The 23001-nt window shown below is 42.1% G+C and overlaps 1 protein-coding gene across 1 annotated transcript in view; it reads right to left on the bottom strand.

Moving 5' to 3' along the window:
• UCK2 (uridine-cytidine kinase 2) overlaps positions 1–21835 on the bottom strand; it is a 76253-nt gene extending 54418 nt beyond the window's left edge. Inside the window, exon 1 of the mRNA XM_004424851.3 lies at positions 21477–21835. Within this exon, the coding sequence (XP_004424908.1) occupies positions 21477–21575 (99 nt within the window). The 5' untranslated portion in view covers positions 21576–21835. The remainder of the gene's footprint in view (positions 1–21476) is intronic.
• Between the last annotated feature and the right edge of the window lie 1166 nt (positions 21836–23001).

Raw genomic sequence — 23001 nt, forward strand, 5'->3', positions numbered from 1 at the left:
CAGATACTATTAAGTGATATAAGCAAAATAAAATAAGGCGGTGGAATAGAGTGACTAAACATGCTCCAATAGTGTCATGCCAATGTTTTACAAGAGCATGTGTTACTTCTGATTAAGAAAAAAAAAATGTGGGGCCAGCCCAGTGGCGTAGTGGTTAAGTTCGTGCCCTCTGCTGAAGCAGCCCAGGGTTTGCAGGTTCGGATCCTGGGCACGGACCTATGCATCGCTTATCAAACCATGCTGTGGCAGCGTCCCACATATAAAGTAGATGGAGATAGGCAGAGATGTTAGCCCAGGGCCAATCTTCTTCAGCAAAAAGAGGAGGATTGGCAACAGATGTTAGCTTGGGGCTAATCTTCCTCACAAAAAAAAAAAAAGAAAGAAAGAAAGAAAAAGAAAAAAAATGTGGCAAAACGTGATAAAAGTCTTTCTTTCTAAAAAATTAAAACTCTGTGGGGGGCCGGCCCGGTGGCCCAAGTGGTTAAGTGCACGCGCTCCGCTGCAGCGGCCGAGGGTTCGCCGGCTTGGATCCCGGGAGCGCACCGACGCACCACTTGGCAAGCCATGCTGTGGCGGCGTCCCATATAAAGTGGAGGAAGATGGGCACGGAGGTTAGCCCAGGGCCAGTCTTCTTCAGCAAAAAAAGAGGAGGATTGGCAGATGTTAGCACAGGGCTGATCTTCCTCACACACACACACAGAAAAAACCCTGTGCCACCCCTTAAAACACCTCAACTCAAATCTGAAACTCAAACATCTGCCTAAGAGCTCAGTAGAAAAGCAAAGGTTTTTGCTATAAATAGAGTTCATTTAAAGTTGCCTTTCCCATGCTTATATACAATAACTCTTGACATAAACCAGTGGTTTTTAAACTCATGAGTTCAAAGTTTTTGGCACTAGTCCCATGCTCCAAACCATCAGCCAACAGTCCATCTGCCCTCCCTATGCCCCATGCCCAGTCCTCTCACCCTCCACACACCTACACACTCACATGGCCCATCTCACATGGCAGGCAGGGTAGAGGGTAAACCATATCCAACACAAACACGTGTGCCTCCTGCAAGTACACTTCTTACCAACACTATCCTAATGTTCAGCTCTGTAAAGAGCAACTACCATGAAGATCAGTAGCATTATCAACTAAGGACTATATAAATGAGATTAACTTTCCAGATCTCAAATTCTGACGTTAGAATGAAAAAAAAAAATGACCCAGATGAACCCCTATGTAACTCAATCCCACAACTGTGGCAAAAAAAAGAAAAAAATACCTCCTTACATTCACTGAAGTATTTTTGAGCACCTATGATATTCTAGGCATAGCAGATAGAGATGAAGGACATTGCTCTTCAAACTCACAGTCCACTGGGAAGACAAGTAAACAGCAGCACAGGGTGCTAAAGGAAGAAAACACAGGATGGGAACCTCAATTCAGACTGCAGTGGAATGACAGAGAACACTTCCTAGGGGTCTGAAGTGACCAGACAAAAGGGGAGAGGACAACATGTCAAGCAGAAGCAGCAACACGTCCGGAGGTGTGGAAGTGAGATCTCTGAGATCCGGGAACTGGAAGGAGCTGACAATTAGGATGGGAAAGGACAGCCATGGCCTATGGGAGTGGCAGGAAGTAAGGCTGGAGAGACTAAGCTGTAAGGCTTACTTCGGAGATAGTGTTGGCAGCAAGACTGAAGGCAAAGAAGAGCCACTAAAGAACTTTAAGGGAGTGACAGGCATGATCAGAGCTGCATTTTTCTTAAAGATCACTCCAGCAGCAATGTGCAGAATGTTTTGAAAGAGTTCCAGATTGGCGGCTGGGAAGTCAGCCACTGGAAAGTTATCCAGACAAGAAATGATGGATGGGAGCGGGAGGGTAATTTCAAGCGAAATTCAGAAAGCAGAACTGACAGGGCCCTGGAAGCCTGGATGGATGTGGGAGGATGCAGGAGCACTGGCTGGAGAGCAGCAGAGATGGCACAAGGTTTCTGTCCTGTACATTTGTGTGGAAAGAAAATACAGGTAGTGCAGCAGATGTGTAGTTGGAAGGAGAGTAGGTTAGGTATTAGGGGTCTAGTTCTGAATAAACTTAGTTCAAGAACATCAAGTGGCAATGCCCGGGAGACAGCTAAATAAATGGGAAAGGAAGCCAGGAAAGGACTCAGGGCAGGAAATAACCAGGGAGTCATCCATAAATGGAGGAAACAGAGTATTGAGAGGGAGAAAATGGTGAAACAAGGAGGGGGTTCTGAGACATGAACATTCACAGGCAGAAAAGCACCCACAGAGAGGACTGAGAAAGAACAGTGAGAGAGGTAGGAAGAAAGCCAGCCAAGAGTGGAGAAATCAAGAAAGTTCCCCAGAGGAAATGGTCATTGTCAAATGTTACAGAACAGTAAGATAAGGAATGAATCACTTTAAGTATTTAAGGATGGAAGTGATTACTAGTGACCAGCAGGAAAAGCTTTATCATAGCCATTAACACTTGTCTCCAACTCCTCTCAACCTCTGACAGCACTTACTGACTGCAACACTTACTCGGCACTTATCACACTTGCAATAATCAGGCGGAAGCCCTTTCTATGTAAGAGGCTAAGAATACAAAGATGGATAATCTGCATTCCAGGATCCTGGAATCTAGAAGCCAGAGGTATAACAGCTGATCATAATACAAGAGGATGAATGCTACAGAACAGTAAAGGGAATATATTTAGTTCAGTTTGGCAGACATTTATCAAACATCTTCCATGTGGTCAGGTACTATGTTAGGCACTGGGTTAGCACAGATGAGTCAGACCTGGACACGTAAGCTCCATGAGGTCAAGAGTTTTACCTAATGCACTGCTGTATTCTCAGCATCTAACAGAGTGCCTGGCACTTTGTAAGAAATCAATAAATATTTATTGAATGAAGACATGGACCTCTTCTTTCAGGGGCAGCCAAGGGTGAAAGCTTCAGAGGAGACACTTTGTCATCTGGATTAAAGGAGCAGGATTTTGCTAGGCACATGGTGACTTTATTTTCATATTTATGTATCTCCTATACAAGACTAAGTTCCTAGAGACACACAAGTCTTGGTAACCCTACAGCTGTAAAACTGCCCTGTCTCTAGTAGGTCATCAGGAAACTGTTGATAGGAGGGGGCAGTGATGGGCGGGGCTCTCTGAGGTGCTAGTCATAATCTATTTCTTGACTTGGAGGGTACTTACACAGGTGTGTTCACTTTATGATAATTCACTGAACCATACACTTAAAATTTATACACTTTCCTATGTGCTCTAATTTTAATTAAAAGGCTTTCTAAAAAAGTAATGTTAATAAACTGCTTTCTTGTCCCCTAACTACCCATTCTAAGAGTTCACTTAACTCTTTTAAAGAAAAGGTCCAACTTAACAACGACAGAAAAGGATTGCTAAGGCCTACAGCAAGGTGATAACAAGAGAAGAAAACTGAAAGGCCAGTCATAGAAGAGAGTGGCCAGTATGGTGACTAGTCATGGGCCTTATCAGCAAAGAAGAAAGGTCTCTGCCTCAAGTAAATAACATCTCAGCAGTGAGAATCAAACTGTCCTAACAGGTCATTGCTATCAGTGCCAACATGCCTGAACACCGTCAGGCTCACGTGCACGGGCAGCTGTGCTGGTTAGAAGTGGACAGCAGGGCCGACCCAGTGGCTTAGCGGTTAAGTGCGTGCACTCCGCTACTGGCAGCCTGGGTTCGGATCCCGGGCGCACACTGACGCACTGCTTCTCCGGCCATGCTGAGACCACGTACCACATACAGCAACTAGAAAGATGTGCAACTATGACATACAACTATCTACTGGGGCTTTGGGGAAGAAAAAAAGGAGGATTGGCAATAGATGTTAGCTCAGGGCCAGTCTTTCTCAGCAAAAAGAGGAGGATTAGCATGGATGTTAGCTCAGGGCTGATCTCCCTCACCAGAAAAAAAAAAAAAAAAAGTGGACAGCAAGGTGCCAAAGAGCCTGCGGTGACAGCACACCTGCCCCAGGGCACAAACCACGGTGTGGGCAGGTGAGTATACCCACTGCAGAAATATTGGTACGTATAAACTTTTGCATGCATTTTCTCATGGGATCCTAACAACAACTCTCCAAACTAGACACTATCTCCTTTCCATAAGTGTAGAAATGAGTTCAGAAGAAACAGATTAAAAGTGGTCAAGCTGGGATGTTAACACAAGCGTGGCTGACTCCGAAGCCCATGTTATTTCCACCCCATCGTGCCATTTGGACTTACAGCAAGAAAGCATTTTCCAACAAACCAGGGAGCTCTGCTTCAATCCTTGTTTGAAGTGGAGACATCATAAAGCTTCGATTCTATTACACCAAAAAGACCTTAAACCCCACCAACACCCGCAAAAGGAGCCTCGTGGCAGACCTGGGATTTAGCTCTTCTCAGAGGACATGCCCAAAACACAAGCTTTTCCACCTCAAGCATGACATCTCTGGATCATGTCCTCCAGAAACCAAATGGTCCACCCAGTGCACACTCTGGTTTGTGTCCTCCATAGTCAGACAAGGGGGACTCCACTTGCATCTCCTTCCAGAAGAGTATTCACTGCCTCTCTTGTTCAAATACTACATGTCACTCAATATTCTGCCCCTTCTGCTTTCAAGTGTTTACTGTCTCTACAAAGGAGGTGGAGAAAAATGAACCACCGACTAATCAAAATAGCATGCTTTACCTCAATAGAAAAATCAACAGGTCTCCAGTAGATGCGCCTCACCTGAAACAGCAGGGCTGTTAGCCAGTCTCCTCATCAAACTTATGAAGAAATTCCAGAGAAAGTTCCCTCAGACAACCAATATGCCATACAATAGAAACGCACCCTCAGAAACCCTCCACTGAGACAATAGGCAGGCACGCCACAGCTGCTTCAATAAATATCCACTGATTCCAGCACACCTGATGGCTGAGACGTCAACCCGTGAATCACAGAGATGGGACAGGCTATCCATGGCCCCCTGGGTATTTGCCCTGGGTTCTGAGTTCTATTCCTGCTCAGAACTACTTCTTATTACCAATCTTATCATAAATTTACTGGAATAGTAAAGACCATAACTGCTTCAGTTTACAGAGTGTTTGCATTTCCTTTGTTAAAAAAAGAAAGCGTTTTAAATAGCAGCATCTCAGATCTTAACACTGCTGTTTTACAGCACAAACTAAAGTTTATACTACATATAATTATACATCATTTGTGTTGATGAAAGGAAGAACACGCATAATCCCAATGGGACAATACAAAACTACACACATAGCTTTGGAAAGTGTCTTTGTCATGTCAGGTCTTTCCAATTCAATAAGGACATATCTTATTCCCTACAAGCCACACTAAACTCAGAGGAAGCTAAAACGCTACCATATTTTCTCACTCTATAGCTCTGCTCAGCACTTTCCCAACTCCAATCCATGCTACAAACGGCCTATATTCAGGCTAATGCAAGCTGCCCAAAGCAGAGACAGCTTTTCTCTAAAGAGGCTGGATCTACCTTCCCCTAAGATAGGAAAGACAATCATTTTGGCTTAAAAGATCTACTGTTCTAGCATTTCTTGAGTTAAAGTAAAGATCCAGTTCATATCAACAAGCATTTAATTAAACAAAATAGATGACATCTCTAGTAAGAACTTGACAGCAAGATGTTAAGGTTACTCGCCAGTTGATTTTATATTTTTAAAAATGCACCACTAAACAGGCCCCTAAGCCATCTAGCGTGTACACCTACACTGAGCTCTGCGGATGGCAATGAACCAGGAATCCTATCCAGGGACCACAAAAGGAAGTACAAACGTGACGAGCAAAGGGACAACTACCCACATCTCCCAGCAACAGCCAAAGCAACCAGGTCTAAATGCTGATAACTAATATTAGAAGAGGTAACTGAGCAAAGAAGTAATGCACTCTTCAAGCATTTCTTCAACAAATACTTGAGTGCCTGCTGTGTGCAATTTTAAACAGGGTGACCACAAGAAGGTGAGCGAGTTAATCATACTGATCTCTGAAGGAAGTGCTGTCCTCGTAGAAAAGAACAGCCAATGCAAAGAACCATCTGTAAGACCTTGTGGATCTTTGTAAGGACTTTGGCTTTTATTGGGAATAAAATGGGAAGCTGTTGCAGGATTTTGAGCAGAGCAGGGAAATTATTATCCAACCTTTTTAACAGGATCACTTGGGCTGCTGTGATGAGAACAGAGCACATAAGAACAAGGGCAGATCAGAGAGATGAGTTAGGACACTACTCCAATGACCCAACTGAGTGATGCTGGTGGCTTGGACCAGGTGGAAGCAGTGCAGGTGAAAAGTGGTCAGGTCACGGACATATAGGAAAGGAGGCAGGGCCATCAAGATTTCTTAATGACTTGGGTACAAGTGAAAGAGAGTAGTCAAGAGTGACTCCAAGGTTTTAGGCCTGAGCAACTAGAAGGATGAAGCTGTCATCAACTGAGATAGGGAAGCTTACACGTTGAGCACGTTTGAGGGGAAGCTCAAGAGTTAAATATTGGACGTACTGAGATTCGTGTTATATATCCAAGTGAAGATGCCAAGGAGTTTGTGAAAAAGGTCCTTAATATTTAGCTAGTCAACCAACATTTATGAAAACCTACCTAGACTGTTTTTAGCCCATGTATGAGCCTCAGACAACAGTGAGGGAAAACATAGTCCCTGGGCCTAAGAGCTCAGTCTAGAGAAGAAGATAGACTAAACAAGCAAGGATCACATAGGGTGGCGGGGATTCTATGACTGAGGTCTGTTAAGATACTCTAGCAACATAGCATAAGGACACCCAGTCATGCCAGGGAGGACTGCCTAGGAGAGGCCATGACAGAATGCATACAAAAAGATGAGCAGGAGTTATCCAGGTAAGAAAAAGGAAGGTGGGTGGAGGGAGGGATGCTAGGAAAAAGGAGCAATGTCTGTGACAGAAGGCTACGGGATCCTAGGACCTATGAGAAATCCAACTGGTATCCAGTTGAGGTGAATGTTGGCAAGTGGCAGGGGATGTCAGACTTTCAGGACCTCACCAAAAGATTACAAATGCCAACCACATTATGCAGGTTCAGATTTGAGAAGTACTTGGTATGTGTAATCAGTGGTGAGAAAACAATTATAGGATACTCAAGGCTAGTTACAAAACTGTGGAATGTTAAGGGCTGAAAGAACCCTCTTCTATAGATGAATATACTGATGCTTAGTAAGTAACTGGCAAAGCTAGGCAGGAACCCAAGTTTCCTAAATCAAAGAGGTGATGTGAAATACTAATGCTGACACTAAAAAGTGAATGAAAAGAAAAGAAAGAAAGCCCTGAAAGGGTGCTAATTAGTAACAAGAACACATATGAAAGAATAAATGTCACTGGAAAGGTAAATATATAGTAAAAGTAGTAGATTAATCACTTATAAAGCTAGTAGAAAGGTTAAGAGACAAAAGCAGTAAAAATAATTATGATTATAATAATTAGTTAAGGGATATACACAGTAAAAAGATGTAAAATATGACATCAAAAACAAAACATGGGGAGGAGAATAATAATGTTGAGCTTTACAATGGGATTAAACTTAAGTTGTTATCAACATAAAATAGACTGTTATAGATATAAGTTGTTACATGTAAGCCTCATGGTAACCACAAAGCAAAACCTATAGTAAACACACAAAAGGGAAAGAGAAAGGAATATAAACACACCACTAAAGAAAGTCATCAAACCACAAGGGAAGAGAGCAAGAGAAGAAAGGAAGAGAGAGGAACTACAAAAAGAGCAAAAAAAAACACAAAACACAATTAACAAAATGACAATAAGCACATACCTATCAATAATGACATGTAAATGGACTAAATTCTCCAATCCAAAGACATAGAGTGGCTGAATCAATTAAAAAAAAGACCCATCTATATGCTGCCTGCCTACAAGAAACTCACTTTAGATGTAAGGACACACACAGACTGAAAGTGAAAGGATGGAAAAAAATATTCCACGCAAATGGAAACCAAAAGAAAGCTAGAGTAACTATACTTATATTAGACAAAATAGACTTTAAAACAAAGACTGTAGTAAGAGACAAAGAAGGGTATTATATAATGATAAAGGAGTCAATCCAATAAGAAGATATAAGATTTGTAATTATTTATGCATCTAACATAGGAGCACTTAAATATATAAAGCAAATGTTAACAGACCTAAAGGAAGAAACAGCAATACAATAATAGTGGGGGACTTTAATACCCCACTTACATCAATGGGTAGATCATCTAGACAGAAAATCAATAAAGAAACATCAGCCTTAGACCACATTAGACCAGATGGACTTAACAGATATTTACAGAGTATTCCATCCAAAAGCAACAAAATGCACATTCTTTTTTTTTTTTTAAGAGTCTCAAACTTTTTTTTTTTTTTTTTTTGAGGATCAGCCCTGAAATAACATCCATGCCAATCCTCCTCTTTTTGCTGAGGAAGACTGACCCTGGGCTAACATCTGTGCCCATCTTCCTCCACTTTATATGGGATGCCGCCACAGCATGGCCTGACAAGCGGTGCATCAGTGCGCGCCCGGGATTCAAACCTGGGCCGCCAGCAGTGGAGCATGCGCACTTAACCGCTACACCGTGGGGCCGGCCCCAAAATGCACATTCTTATCAAGTGCACATGGAATATTTTTTAAGATAGATCATATGTTATGCCACAAAAAAAGTCTTAAATAAATTTAAGAGGACTGAAATCATATCAAGCATCTTTTCTGATCACAAGGGTATGAAGCTAGAAATTAATTACATGAAGAAAACTGGAAAATTCACAAATATGTGGAGATTAGACAACATGCTACTGAACAACCAATGGGTCAAAGAAGAAATCAAAAAATACCTTGAGACAATTGAAAATGGAAATGTAACATACCAAAATTTATGGGATGCAGCAAAAGCAGTTCTAAGAGAGACGTTCATAACAATAAATGCCTACCTCAAGAAACAAGAAAAGTCTCACATAAACAGCCTAACTTTACATCTCAAGGAACTAGAAAAAGAACAAAGCCCAAATGCAGTAGAAGGCAAGAAATAACAAAGATTAGAGAAGAAATAAATGAAATAGAGACTAAAAAGACAATAGGAAAGATCAATGAAACTAAGAGTTGGTTCTTTGAAAAGATAAACAAAATTGACAAGCCTTTAGCTAGACTCACCAAGAAAAAAAGAGAGAGGACTCAAATAAATAAAATCAGAAATGAAAGACATGTTACAGCTGATACCACAGAAACACAAAGGATCATAAGAGACTGCTATGAACAATTATACACTAACAAATTGGACAACCTAGAAGAAATGGATAAATTCCTAGAAATATACAGTCTACCAACACTGAATCTAGAAGAAATAGAAAATCTGAACAGACCAATTACTAGTAAGGAGACTGAATCAACAATCAATAACTTCCCAACAAACAAAAGTACAGGGCCAAACATTTAAAGAATACCAGGGGGCCGGCCTCATGGCACAATGTTTAAGCTTGGCACACTCTGCGCTTCGGTGGCCGGGGTTCACAGGTTCAGATCCCTGATGCAGACCTACACCACTCATCAGCCATGCTGTGGCAGGAACCCACACAGAAAATACAGGAAGACTGGCACACATGTTAGGTCAGAGTGAATCTTCCTCAAGCAAAAAGAGGAAGATTAGCAACAGATGTTTGCTCAGGGTGAATCTTTCTCAACAACAACAACAAAAGAATACCAATCCTTCTTAAAATTCCAAAAAATAGAAGAGGAAGGAACCTTCCAAACTCATTTTACGAGGCCAGCATTACCCTGATACCAAAATGAAACAAGGACACCACAAGAAACGAAAATTATAGGCCAATATCCCTGATGAAAATTCTCAACAAAATATTAGCAAACTGAAAGCAACAATAGATTTAAAAGGCTCATACACCACGATCAAGTGTGATTTATTCCAGGGATGCAAGGATGGTTCAATATCTTCAAAAAATCAGTCAATCTGATATGCCATATTAACAAAATGAAGGATAAAAATCATAGGATCATCTCAATGGATGCAGAGAAAGCATCTAACAAAATTCAACATCCCTTTATGATAAAAACTCTCAACAAAGTGGGTAGAGAGGGAACATACCTCAACATAATAAAGGCCACATATGACAAGCCTACATCTAACATGCTCCACAGTGAAAAGCTGAAAGCTTTTCCTCTAAGATCAGGAAGAAGACAAGGATGCCCACTCTCACCACTTTTGGACATAGTATTGGAAGTCCTAGCCAGAGCAATGAGGCAAGAAAAAAAATAAAAGGCATCCAAACTGGAAAGGAAGAAGTAAAACTGTCACTATTTGCAGATGACATGATATTATATACAGAAAACCCTAAAGACTATCAAAAAAACTGTTAGAACTATAAATTCAGTAAAGCCGCAGGATACAAAATCAATACACAAAAATCTGTTGTGGTTCTATACACTAATAATGAACTATCATAAAGAGAAATTAAGAAAACAATCCCATTTACAATTGCACCAAAAAGAATAAAATACCTAGGAATAAATTTAACTAAGGTGAAAGAACTGTGTATTGAAAACCACAAGACACTGATGAAAGAAATTGAAGAACACACAAATAAACGGAAAGATATTCCATGCTCATGGATTAGAAGAATTAATATTGTTAAAATGTCACGCTACCTAAAGCAATATACAGACTCAATGCAATTCCTATCAAAATTCCAATGGCATTTTTCATAGAAAGAGAATAAACAATCCTAAAATTTGTATGGATAAAAGATTCCAGGGGCCGGCCAAGTGGCGTAGCAGTTAAGTTTGTGCTTTCTGCTTCGGCGGCCCGGGGTTTGCTGGTTTGGATCCTGGGCCCGGACCTACTCACTGCTCATCAAGCCATGCTAAGGCAGTATCCCACATAGAAGAGCTACAATTCTACAACTATGATATTCAACTATGTACTGGGGCTTTGGGGAGAAAAAAGAAAAAGAGAAAGATTGTCAACAGATGTTGGTGCAGGGTCAATCTTCCTCAAAAAAAAAAAAAAAAAAAAAAGATTCCAAATAGCTAAAGAAAACTTGAGAAAGAACAAAGCTGGAGGCACCATGCTCCCAGATTTCAAACTATATTACAAAGCCATTGTAATTAAAACAGTATGGTACTGGCATAAAAGCAGACACATAGATCACTGGAAAAGAATAGAGAGCCCAGAAATAAACCCACGCATATATGTCAATGTACAACAAAGAAGCCAAGAATATACAATGAGGAAAGGATAGTCTCTTCAAAAAATGGTGATGGGAAAATTAGACAGCCACACACAAAAGAATGAAACTGGACCACTATCTTACACCATTCACAAAAATTAACTCAAAATGGATTAAAGACTTGAACATTAAGATCTGAAATCATAAAACTCCTAAAAGAAAACATAGGTGGTAAGTTCCTTGATATAGGTCTTGGTAATGATTTTCTTGAATCTGACACTAAAAGCAAAAGCAACAAAAGCAAAAATAAACAAGTGGGGTTATATTAAACTAAAAAGCTTCTGCACAGCAAAGGGGACCACCAAAATGAAAAGTCAATCTACAGAATGGGAGAAAATATTTGCAAATCATATATCTGATAAAGGGCTAATATCCAAAACCTATAAAGAACCATACAACTCAATAGCAAAAAACCAAACAATCCAATTAAAAAATGGGCAGAAGATCTGAATAGACATTTTCCCAAAGAAGATATACAGATGGTCAACAGGTCTATAAAAAGATGCTCTACATCAGGGAAATGCAAATCAAAATCACAATGAGATATCACCTCACACCTGTCAGAATGGCTATTATCAAAAAGACAAGAAATAACAAGTGTTGGCAAGGATGTGGAGAAAAGGGAACTCTTGTGCACTGTCAGTAGGAATGTAAACTGGTGCAGCCACTATGGAAAACAGTATGAGGTTTCTCAAAAAGTTAAAAATAAAACTATCATATGATCTGGCAATTCCACTTCTGGGTATTTATCCAAAGAAAACAAAAACAGTAACTCAAAAAGATATATGCACCCCCATGTTCACTGCAGCACTATTTACAATAGCCAAGATATGCAAACAACCTAAGTGCCCATCAATGGATGAATAGATAAAGTATACACACACACACACACACACACACATACATATATACACCCATACACACACGCACTGGAATATTATTCAGCCATTAAAAAAATGAATGAAATTTTGCCATTTGCAACAACATGGATCGACCTGGAGGACACTATGATAAGTGAAATAAGTCAGATGCAGAAGGACAAATATCTTATAATCTCTCTTATACTTGGAATCTAAATATATATATTACAAGCTCTTAGATACAGAGAACAGATTAGTGGTTGCCAGACACAGGGGGTGGGGTGGTGGGAGTAATTTGTGGGAGCACAGTAACATTGTGAAATGTTTTTCATTTTTTTAAGTTTAAAAGAAAGGAAAAGATATATATATATTTTTTTAATCCTAAATATCCAAAATATTATTTCAAGATATAATCCATATAAATAATTAACAAATGAAATTTAAAAATACAATTAAAAAAAGTGAATGACTTAATGACTGGGTAACAAACCCTTTTACAAGTCTGGAAGTTTCCAGTTTTCTGCTTTCAACAAAATAAAAGGTGGCAAATGGCAAGCTGGTTGATTCATAAAAATACATCGGGTTCTGACATATAATTTGAAAGGTAAAAACTGAATGACCTTGATATAACAAAAGTCCTTCCATTCCCATCTACTTATGTCAACAGTGTTCTCAAGGTTTATATCTATACAAGTGAAGAATCTTATTCCAGCATTAGGTAGTCATGATCCACTAATACATGAAATGCTTGGTTCCATCTATCTCAACAAGTTGCTTTTCAACAAAATTCTACCTTTTATGTTTAATTACTTATCAAAATGTATATCTACTTGTCTTGACTAATTTATGCTAATAGCTAGCAATGCAATCCAAAAGAAATTAACACTGAAGAGACTTATGAGAACAGGAATTAAAATCATTGCAACGTACCTACAGATTTTTGTTGCAGAAGGATGAGAGAATGACTAAGAAAAAAATTTCAAGCATAAAAATAAATGAAATTAAGTTAACATTTTGTGGGAGAAGTGGAATTGAAAAATAATTTCACAGAGAAAAAAGGAAAAATGAACATTTCTGACTCAAATAAGAGTTTATTCATGTATTTTTAAATGAATGACAATAGGTCATATTATTACAGTATTTAGAGCCCACCAGATACATTTAAAAGAATGAACCAATTACTTTAAAATATTAATATTTACAATATATCAGAAATTATATCCTTAGCAACTCTTTACTCATATGATGAAAAAACTGATATCAAAACTATGAGACAGGATAAGAATTCCCCAAAATTCTCTTAGCAGTTACAGATGCAAACATGTTTGAAGACCCTGGTCCAAAATCACAGATCAGTCACTCTCAGCACCCCATTCCACTACAAGCTCTCTCTATATAGCTGAGAAGGACTACCGACCTGCACAGGGCAGACAGTGCACCCTCCACTCTCAGGTGGAGGCAATCCTAGAGACGTCTGCGGATCTTGGACTTCCTAGAGGACAGAAAACAGGGGATGCTTGCTGATCTAGATAAAAGCATTTCAGGTTTTAAAACGGCTCTTCAGCCAAGAAAAAAAAAAAATGACCAAAAAGTCGGACCAGAAAGCATTCTTCTGGAATGATTAAAGCAATAAAGAAGCACAACTCTACTTTACCTACACACACAAAATTCTTATGCTTCCACCATGTATGCGCCAGGCAAAATTCTTACAAAAGCCCTACAATAACATGCCACAAGTCACACAGAGGGCATGTGGCAGAACCTTCTGTCACTATTATTGCAAAAATTAATGCTCTACCAAAGTGAAGTGTGTTACCTCATAGGACAGGAAGAAAAAGCACTGCTGGGCATGTGTTCTGTAAGGTACTCAAGGTTACTATGTAGGGTATTCCAGGTTACTATGTAAGGTATTCAAGGTTACTGTGTAGCTATTCAAGGTTACTATAGAAAGTATAGGAGGTTCAGAGACACTCTTACACTTTTCCTGTGGTTCCATACAGAGTAACCATGTGAAAATAACTGCTTTTTAAAAGAAACCTATTCTGGGCCAGCCGCGTGGCTTAGCAGTTAAGTGCTTGAGCTCCACTACTGGCGACCCGAGTTCGGATCCTAGGTGCGCACCGACGCACCGCTTCTCCGGCCATGCTGAGGCCACGTCTCACATACAGCAACTACAAGGATGTGCAACTATGACGTACAACTATCTACTGGGGCTTTGGGGAAAAAAAAATTAAAAAAAAAAAAAAAAGGAAACCTATTCTATAGAAAGATCACTTTTAGGGGCCGGCCCCATGGCATAGCAGTTAAGTGCACACGCTCTGCTGCTGGAGGCCTGGATTGGGATCCCTGGTGCACACCGACACACGGCTTGTCAGGCCATGCTGTGGCGGCGTCCCACATAAAGTGCAGGAAGATGGGCATGGATGTTAGCTCAGGGCCAGTCTTCCTCAGCAGAAAGACGAGGATTGGCAGATGTTAGCTCAGGGCTGATCTTCCTCACAAAAAAAAAAGAAAGAAAGAAAAAAAGAAAGATCACTTCTAATAGTCAGGTGGCAAAACAAACTGATTTTTTTAGAATTATCACCCTCTCCCACCATCATTCAAAATTCTCAAAGCATATGCAATTGGTTTTATAACCAATGCCCCCATATCTAACCAAATTGCTACTTACGAGAGCCCTGAAAGCCCAATGCTTTATATGATTCTTTATATTTTTCAGGTTATTGTGTTAAATAGTCTATTGACGGTACTTTTATGACTGTAAATACTTTGGCTCTCTCTGCGTGAATTCTCATGGTAGACTAACTCTTGCGTGCGTGTGAACTGAATGCAGATTAGGATTTTTTTTTTGTCAACACCTCACAACTGTTACATCTTTTATTTTGTCTTTTAGAAAATTGTCTTTTCCCTTTTATTTTCATGTAAATTTTGCAGTTACTTGTTCATTTGGAAATATTTCACTTTCAAAAATAAAGTTTTGACTTGCTGTTTTATGTAGGATTGAAAGAAAACTAATATTTATTAAAATCAAATGATCAAATTATCTGTTAAAAAGATATTTGAAAATGTTTCCACTGTTAAGCAACTTTGTTGCTGAAAACCGTGGGCACCTATAAAACTCATAAACAGAAACAAACTTGCAAAATACTCCAAATGAGGATTTTCACTGGGTTTTTATTTTTATTTTATTTTTTATTTTTTTGTGAGGAAGAGTGGCTCTAAGCTAACATCCGTTGCCAATGTTCCTCTTTCTGCTGAGGAAGATCAGCCCTGAGCTAACCTCTGTGCCTATCCTCCTCCACTTTGTATATGGGATGCGGCCACAGCAGGGCTTGACGACAGGGAACACAGGTCCACGCAGGTGGGGGGGGGGGGGAGGATGTTGTTCAGAACCTGCGAACCCCCCCGGCCGCCCCGCCGAAGCGGAATGCAGGAACTTAACCACTACACTACCAGGCCAGCCCTCAGTGAGTTTTGAATCTACTAGTTAAAAAAGTTTAAATGGAGCACCTCGGTTTGCAAAAACAACTGATAGACAACAGGGAAGACGAAAATTTTCTAGCTGGTTTTTAACAAAATCCACTGCATAATTGGGGGATGGGGGATGGTTATTTGGTAAACACTGCAAAGGATGAGTTTCTTGTACTTGGATCTTTTTAGTGCATAACTTTTCCAAACATGACAGTCATTAAATTAAGATTCAAAAGACTAAACTTAGAATCAAAAATTCAGCCTGGTATTATCACCAAGACTAATATTACCAAGATTATCCAAGATCCATGAATCACCACATATGAAACAAGATTTTTAAAAATAAAACATTCTTCAGTCACAAATAAAAAATATTTTAGTAAAAGCCAAAAAGTTTTATACCATTTTTAAAAACCATAATTTTTAAGTGTTTATTTCATTTTTCTCATCCTTTCATAATTCCTTTTTGTTTTATAATTATATATGGATTATACTTATATAAGTCATATATATACATGATACATTATGATAAAGAGATGACCAAATGCTTTAATAATAAGTTGACTTAGTGATAAAAATGGTTTAACAGACAAGAAAGCATACACACACACACACACACAGAGTATACCTTCCAACCATTTTTATTGATTTAAAAAATTGAGACACACGTCAAAAAGACCTCAGAGAGTCTGAGCAGTTCCAACAGCACCAAATCAGAGCCAACTAGTAAAAAAGGTCAAGTCTTCAGCAGTGAAATTCCCAAATACAATCTGTCTCCATCACAGAACCTCATAAAAGCCAGACTCAACAAAGCAATGATGACATCAGGCAGAAGACCTAAGCAAAGGCTACACAGCGAGCTGGAGTTAGGTGACCACAGACAGAGTGCACATCAGAAACCACACTCCAAGACACTCAAACAAGGAATAAAAGAGGAAGCAGCAAACCACAGGCACAGCTGAGGAAAGGCAGCTGCAAGAGAGGAACTACTAGAGGCTGCAAGACCTGCTGTTTCTTCTTTATTCTACCAGCCACGGCACTAGGCACTGGCACAATGAATAAGAGAATTTCAGGCAGGGCAAACAGCAAATGCGAAGATCCTTGGGCAGGGAGACAGCATGGTGTGCCAAGCAGTGGGTGTGGCTAGAACAGAGAGAGCAAGGCGGAGAATGGCGGTCAGCAGGGCCAGATCAGGCTGGGCCTTGATGGCCATGGCCGCAGTTTGGGGTGGTAGAAAGCATACAATGCAGCTCTGAGAAAAACAGCAGAAGGACCAAACCAGTCCCGTGGCTCTGAGAGCACCTGACAGAAGGAGGGTATGGAATGAGCGGTCTGGCCAGATGGCCATGGCTGCTGAGGTTCCAGGAACAGGGCAGTGGGAGCCAAGGAGATGCAGGTCCAGAGCACATTCCAGAGCACTCCCAAAGTAGATGCTGACTCATGGTCAAGCTGAGCTGAAGTGACAGCCCACATCTCTGAGGGGATTGCAATTTCCTCTCTTAGTCTGTATTACTCATACAGTCAGACAAACCTCCCTAAAAATACCTATAAGGTCGCTGCTTGTGGAGAAAGTTCAAAACAGGTATAGATTTAGAAAAGGGAAAATCCAAGTTCTATCACTTACTAGCAATGTGAACTCAGGCAAGTCAAAAGTTCTCCTAACCTCATCTTCCACTGTCATCCACCAATGGAAGACATGTGCCTGACTTCAAAGGGAAGAGATAATCAAATGCTTTCATGATACACTGACTTGATGATAAAAGTAGTTTAAGCAGCTTAGAACTATAAAATACTGAAGAGACTTTCTCTTATATTTCCTTATATCCTGACTTCCCCTCAACTCCAAGCACTTAATACAGTGTTGTGAACAATGACATTCATTCAACAAATATCTATTTAGTACATACTAAATAAATGTTAGGCTGTGAACAAGCAATACCAATGTATTATGGTTCAAGGGGCTTTTTATTTTTTGGTCATTGCAACATGAGTAACACAGTTCAACATGGTGTCAACTGTGGCTTCAAATCCTAATTCAAATGGTCTTATAATTAAAAAATGAAAGGATAATGATAAATTATGGTCTGCCTAACTCAGTACAATAAACACCAAACACTAACACTATATCAAACTCGGTAATGGGCATTAAGGCACAAATAAATGAGATGCTCATATAGAACTTTTATTATAGTGGGGAAGCAGTCCACAATTAACCACAGTACAAGGCAAAAGGTGGTAAACTATGGAAGCATTAGAGACAAAAAATAACTCTGATTAAAGAAATGGAGGGCCGGCCCCGTGGCTTAGTGGTTAAGTGCGCACGCTCCGCTCCTGGCAGCCCGGGTTCAGATCCCAGGCGCGCACCGACGCACCGCTTCTCCGGCCATGCTGAGGCCGTGTCCCACATACAGCAGCTAGAAGGACGTGCAGCTATGACAGACAACTATCTACTGGGGCTTTGGGGGAAAAAAATAAATAAATAAATTATAAAAAAAAACGAAATGGATAACAACGCTCCCTGGAGGAAGTATTAACAGAACTGAAGCCTTAAAAGGATTAGATAGAGGCCATTCCAAAGAGAAGACCATGAACAAAAAGTTTCAGTGAAAGCAGTTCCATAGATGTGTCTGTGTGCATCTGGGTGTGGGGGAGGGGGATAAATAAGAGTGGGAAAATAAACAGTCTGGGAACACATTTGGGGGCCAAGGGAAATCGCGCTGTGCTGAAATATCTGACCTGTAGTCTGGGCAATGGAGAGTCACCCAAGGTTTCCAAAAAGGAGAGAGACACAATCAGAGCTCTAGCTAAGGAAGACCACTCTGAGAAGCTATTTTAAATGGGCCAAAGAAGTCACAAGGGCAATAACAGCAAAAATGAAGAGAGGGAATGGCATCTAAAGTTATGGATATATACACAGGCAAAGAAGCTTAAACTGTTCCCGTCCAGGGTTAACTTCTTACTCTCTCTAGACCTTAGGAGGAAATACAAGAATCTGGTTTTTAACATAGATCAGAATAACTTTCTCAACCCACCACAAAGTTGTAAGATGAGTTTTTAACAATGATTTGCCATGTCAGCCTAGCAAAGCTTACTGTAAAGTTCTAATTCATCTTCCTTTATAAAACAAACTAAAAAATGTGATATATGGAGCCACAATCACTCTTTTTGCCTTCTACAACCAAAATAATTTAGTCTGAGATAAAATACTTGTACTCAGGGCAGCCACAACATTAAGACAAATTAGAGCCCTCAAGGGAAGCTGAACAAGGAGTTGTTTTTTCTTATAAAGGAGGGATGGGAGAGGGGAGAGAACTATCAAGATCTATGCTGCGAGGCCACCGGTACAAAGCAATCGGCATTTCCGCTTCCTTTCAGGTCAAGTACCTCTGAAACATTCCTGTAGCCATTCCCAAGTAGCCCGTTTCCAAGCTGAAGGGGTAACTGTGTTCTTCCCGAATGCCTTACTCAGTTCTTCTTAAACAAGGCAACAACAAGGACTGAGCAGCACTGATCTAGCACTGGCTCCGCCACCAAATATGTGATCTGAATACATTATTTTCCTCATCTGTAAGTGACGAGACTAAGAGTTGGACTCCAGAGGCTCTGAGGTTCCTTCTAACTCTAAAATTGTCATTTTTGATGATGCTCTTAGGCCCTTTGCCTTCTCCCAAATTCCTTTAACAGGCACATAACAAATACCCAAGAGGTAGAGTATCAACCTTGCTTCTAGACCCTCCTACACCACAAGGTTCAGGCCTTAGACTTCCCCAGGAGGTCCAGTTTGTTGATGCTGACCATCCTTTAAAAAAAAAAAATCCCTATTCCTTGGAGGAATAACAGAATCAAGATATAATTGCAGCAAACCAACTGCAATATGGAATTTTACAAGTCCAATGCTCCTTTGGACTTTAATAAAAAAAAATATAATCTTAAACAGTGACAAAGTACTTATCAATGCCCAAAATGTACAACATGCTTTGAAAACTACATGCAAACAGACTCTTTCTTGGAGTTTTTATAATCTTCCTCCCTAATGAAAATGGAGACAGCAGAGAGTTAGTTACTCCCATAATGGCTCATTACCAGCTCCCACCTGACACGTTAGGGAAGTAACTCTTGCAACTTAGACTGATTATCAACTGAGAACAGGTGATGACCGAGGAACATACAAGAATAAGAAGAACGGTTATTTCACCTTTTAGGATCTCAGTTTCCACCTCTGTAGTGACTAAATTTTTTATTAGATTACCAAGGTCATTTTGTTTCTAAATGCTACACTCATCTGCCAGTTCAAGTCTCCTTCCCCCAGGAGGACTGGCCCTCAGGTTAACATTTGGACCAACTGTATGCCAGACCTCGTGCTAGGAGCGCTGGGAATACAGCCAGGAACAACAGGAAACGGTCCCACGCAACAGGAATTGCTATAGAAAGAGGGGGGTAAGAATAATTCTAAAAGAACAGGTAAAGCTTCCTGAACGAGCCGGCATCCTGGTTTTGCTTCGAATTACTAGTAATAGTACTAGTAAAGAACATGTAAAAATTTTAAAAATAAAAAATGCATTCAACTAGGAGCGAATGCAACCTACCCTTCTGGGACCTAGAGTAGGCAGATTCCCAGCCCTAGGAGCCAGGGAGGAGATTAACTTAATAAAGAAGTTCCACAGCACCAGCGGCCGTGCCTGGGCGCCAGGCGCCCAAGTAGTCCAGACCTGGAGCGAAAAATGTAAAACCAAAATGGAGGAGGGGCCACGGAAAAGTCGACTCCGGAGCGAAAACCTCGTGGCTGGTTTCTCATGGCGCCAACCAGCCTTCCTGCTCTACTCTCCCCAACCCTCGGAGGCATCATCCCGCCTCGCCAAACCCAGCGCGCAGCACCCATCTCTCGCAGACTCCCCTTGAGGTGCCCGTGCTCTGAATGAAGTTGGAGGTTGTCAAACGGTAGGGGAAACAAGTAGCCACATCGTAAAGGCAGTTAGGGGAGCAAAGAAAGAAACATCTGGGAGGACTCCACCCTTCTCCACCTGCAGAAAAAGCCTGGGGTAAAGGGTAAAGCTAGGAAAGCATTTCCTTAGTCTCTCCTTGCCTTGCTGATAAAACAAAGCAGGCTCCGAGGGCAGTCATTCACCCAGAGGGTGACCCCTTTCCGTGGACCCAAACCGCGTGCGCCCCAGACATCTCAGAGCATGGAGCCAGTACAACTTTCTCATTGAAGCCGACCACGTTTCCTCTTATAAGCATAAAAAAAGAGAAGCTCCGACTATTATTATTTCATTGATGTCACCGCACCTACTTGGCTCTCAGGATTTTACCCGGAAACCCCTGCAATCCCCAGCCCCCACGTCCAGCCCAAGTGGGGCTCCCCTTCTCCGGGACGCCGCCTCGCGCGTTCTCGCAGCCCTCCGGGCTTCCCGGCTCGCTCCGCCCTTGGCGCCGGAGCTGCGCTGCTGGGCGAGCTCATCAGTGCAAGGCTGGGGGAAGGGGGTGCATCGGGGGCTCGTTGGGGACCCTGCTTAAAGCCCTGTCCCCCAATATCGGACTAGCAAAACACTAAGCATCCGCTTTCTCTACCACTCCCCCATAGGACCCCTGCCGCGAGTTACCGCCGCGGGGGAAAAAAAGCGAGAGGGTGCGCACCAGCCCTATGATCTGTGGCCGGCGTAACCTCAATGGCCCGAGTCACCGCCCGCCCGTCCATCCCCCGCCGCGGAGCCCCGAGTCCGCGCCGGGAAGACTCGGCGCTGGAGCGCGGCCAGGAGCCGAGGCGCGCGGGCCACGCGGTGGCTGCAGCAGCTGACACGGCCCGCGGGCCACACGCGCCGCCGCCGGGCCCGGGGTGGGGAGGGGAGCGCGGCCCGCGGCCCCGCCGTACCTTGCCGCTGGCCGTGCCCCCGCTGACGCCGATCAGGAAGGGCTCGCCGCCGTTGGGCTGCTGGTGGTTCTGCAGGGTCTGCTCGCTGTCCCCGGCCATGGCTCGCGCCGCCCCTCCTCCCGCTGCCTGTGCGAGCGGACGCACGCTTCCCGCCCGCGCCCGCGCCGGGCTCCCTCCGCTTCCCGCAGCCGCCGCTGGGCGCTGCCCGGATCGAGGCCCTGCGAGCCGCTCGGAGCCCCGCGGTGCTGGGTTTCCCGGAGGAGACGAGAGCCTTCCTCTGCCCGCAGCGCCTGTCCCGGTTTACATCCCAGGCAGAGGTCAGCGTGATGCTGCTGCTCCAATCCGGGCGGACACCGCGCTGCTATTCGCCGAGGCGGAGGCGGCGAGGCGTCTGGCCCCAGCCTCCGCCCCTCCCGGGCCCCGCCGCCGCCCGAGGTCTCTGGGAAAGGTGTGAGCCCGACCCTCCTCCCTACCCACCCGGTTAACCCTTTTCCCGACGACCTTCTGCGGACTAAGGGAAAAGAAACGAGCGTTCTGCGTTTTAATTTGGTATGATACCACCTATTTCAAAAGGGACAAAAAGCTAGAAGGGCAGATCAAATAGTAGAGGGAATGCACCAGGTTTGAGAAGCAAAATTAGAACAAGCTTGGAAGATGAAGATGAAACAAAGAGTTAATATCTTTTACCCATTATCCAAGCTAAAAACTTGTGTTTTCCGAAAATGAGATTGTTTTTTTCCCCTTCTATTTGCCAAAATAATATGTCAGCCGCTGGCTATAAATATTTCCTCTCTTGGAAACCCCCCAATACCATGCTCCTAAATAGGCGACTCCCTAGAGTCCTTCTGGGTAATTTGAGGGGCTTATCTGAAGGGCGCCCTCCCTCCTAACATCAACGCCCTTTCAAACCACAGTTTGAAATCCCAAATACTGAGATTCCTGCGGAGTTAGGGTTTTTAGAAGCATTAAAATATGTAATGCCACGTTGACCCATTAATACCTGTAATTGAACTGGTTTTTCGGAGATGGGCAATTAGTCTTGGTTAGAAAGGCGGTATTTGCTGGTGACTCAGAGCAGCCTCTGAGTCTGGATTTCTGGAGCCAGACTTCTGCATTCACATGCAGTTCCATGAGCAAGTTACTTAATCTCCCTGTGCCTCAGTGTTTTCATCTGTTAAATGGGAATAATAATGGCTATCATATCCTAGAATTCTTGTGAGTATTAAATGAATTATTATATTTAAAGTTCTTAGAATAGTGCCAGGCACAGTCTAGACTGTACATAATTGTTCAAAGAGAAAAGGCCCCTAAAGGGCTGAAACTGGAAAGGGAACTTTTTTGGGGGTACAGGGGAGAGAGGTAGGACGTCACTAGTAACTTCCAGCCTCTGCCCTGTGAACCTGCAACTGGTATCAATGAGCTGATGGGGGTCCTACAGTCTAAAAGAGAACTTAAGTCGGTAGCATTCTCTTTTAAAACTCAGTAAATTACCTTAAATTCAGAATTATTTTGAAAAAAATTACTA

This window comes from Ceratotherium simum, chromosome 2 (genome assembly GCF_057802395.1).
Source record: "Ceratotherium simum simum isolate JZ-2026a chromosome 2, ASM5780239v1, whole genome shotgun sequence".
Lineage (NCBI taxonomy): Eukaryota > Metazoa > Chordata > Mammalia > Perissodactyla > Rhinocerotidae > Ceratotherium > Ceratotherium simum.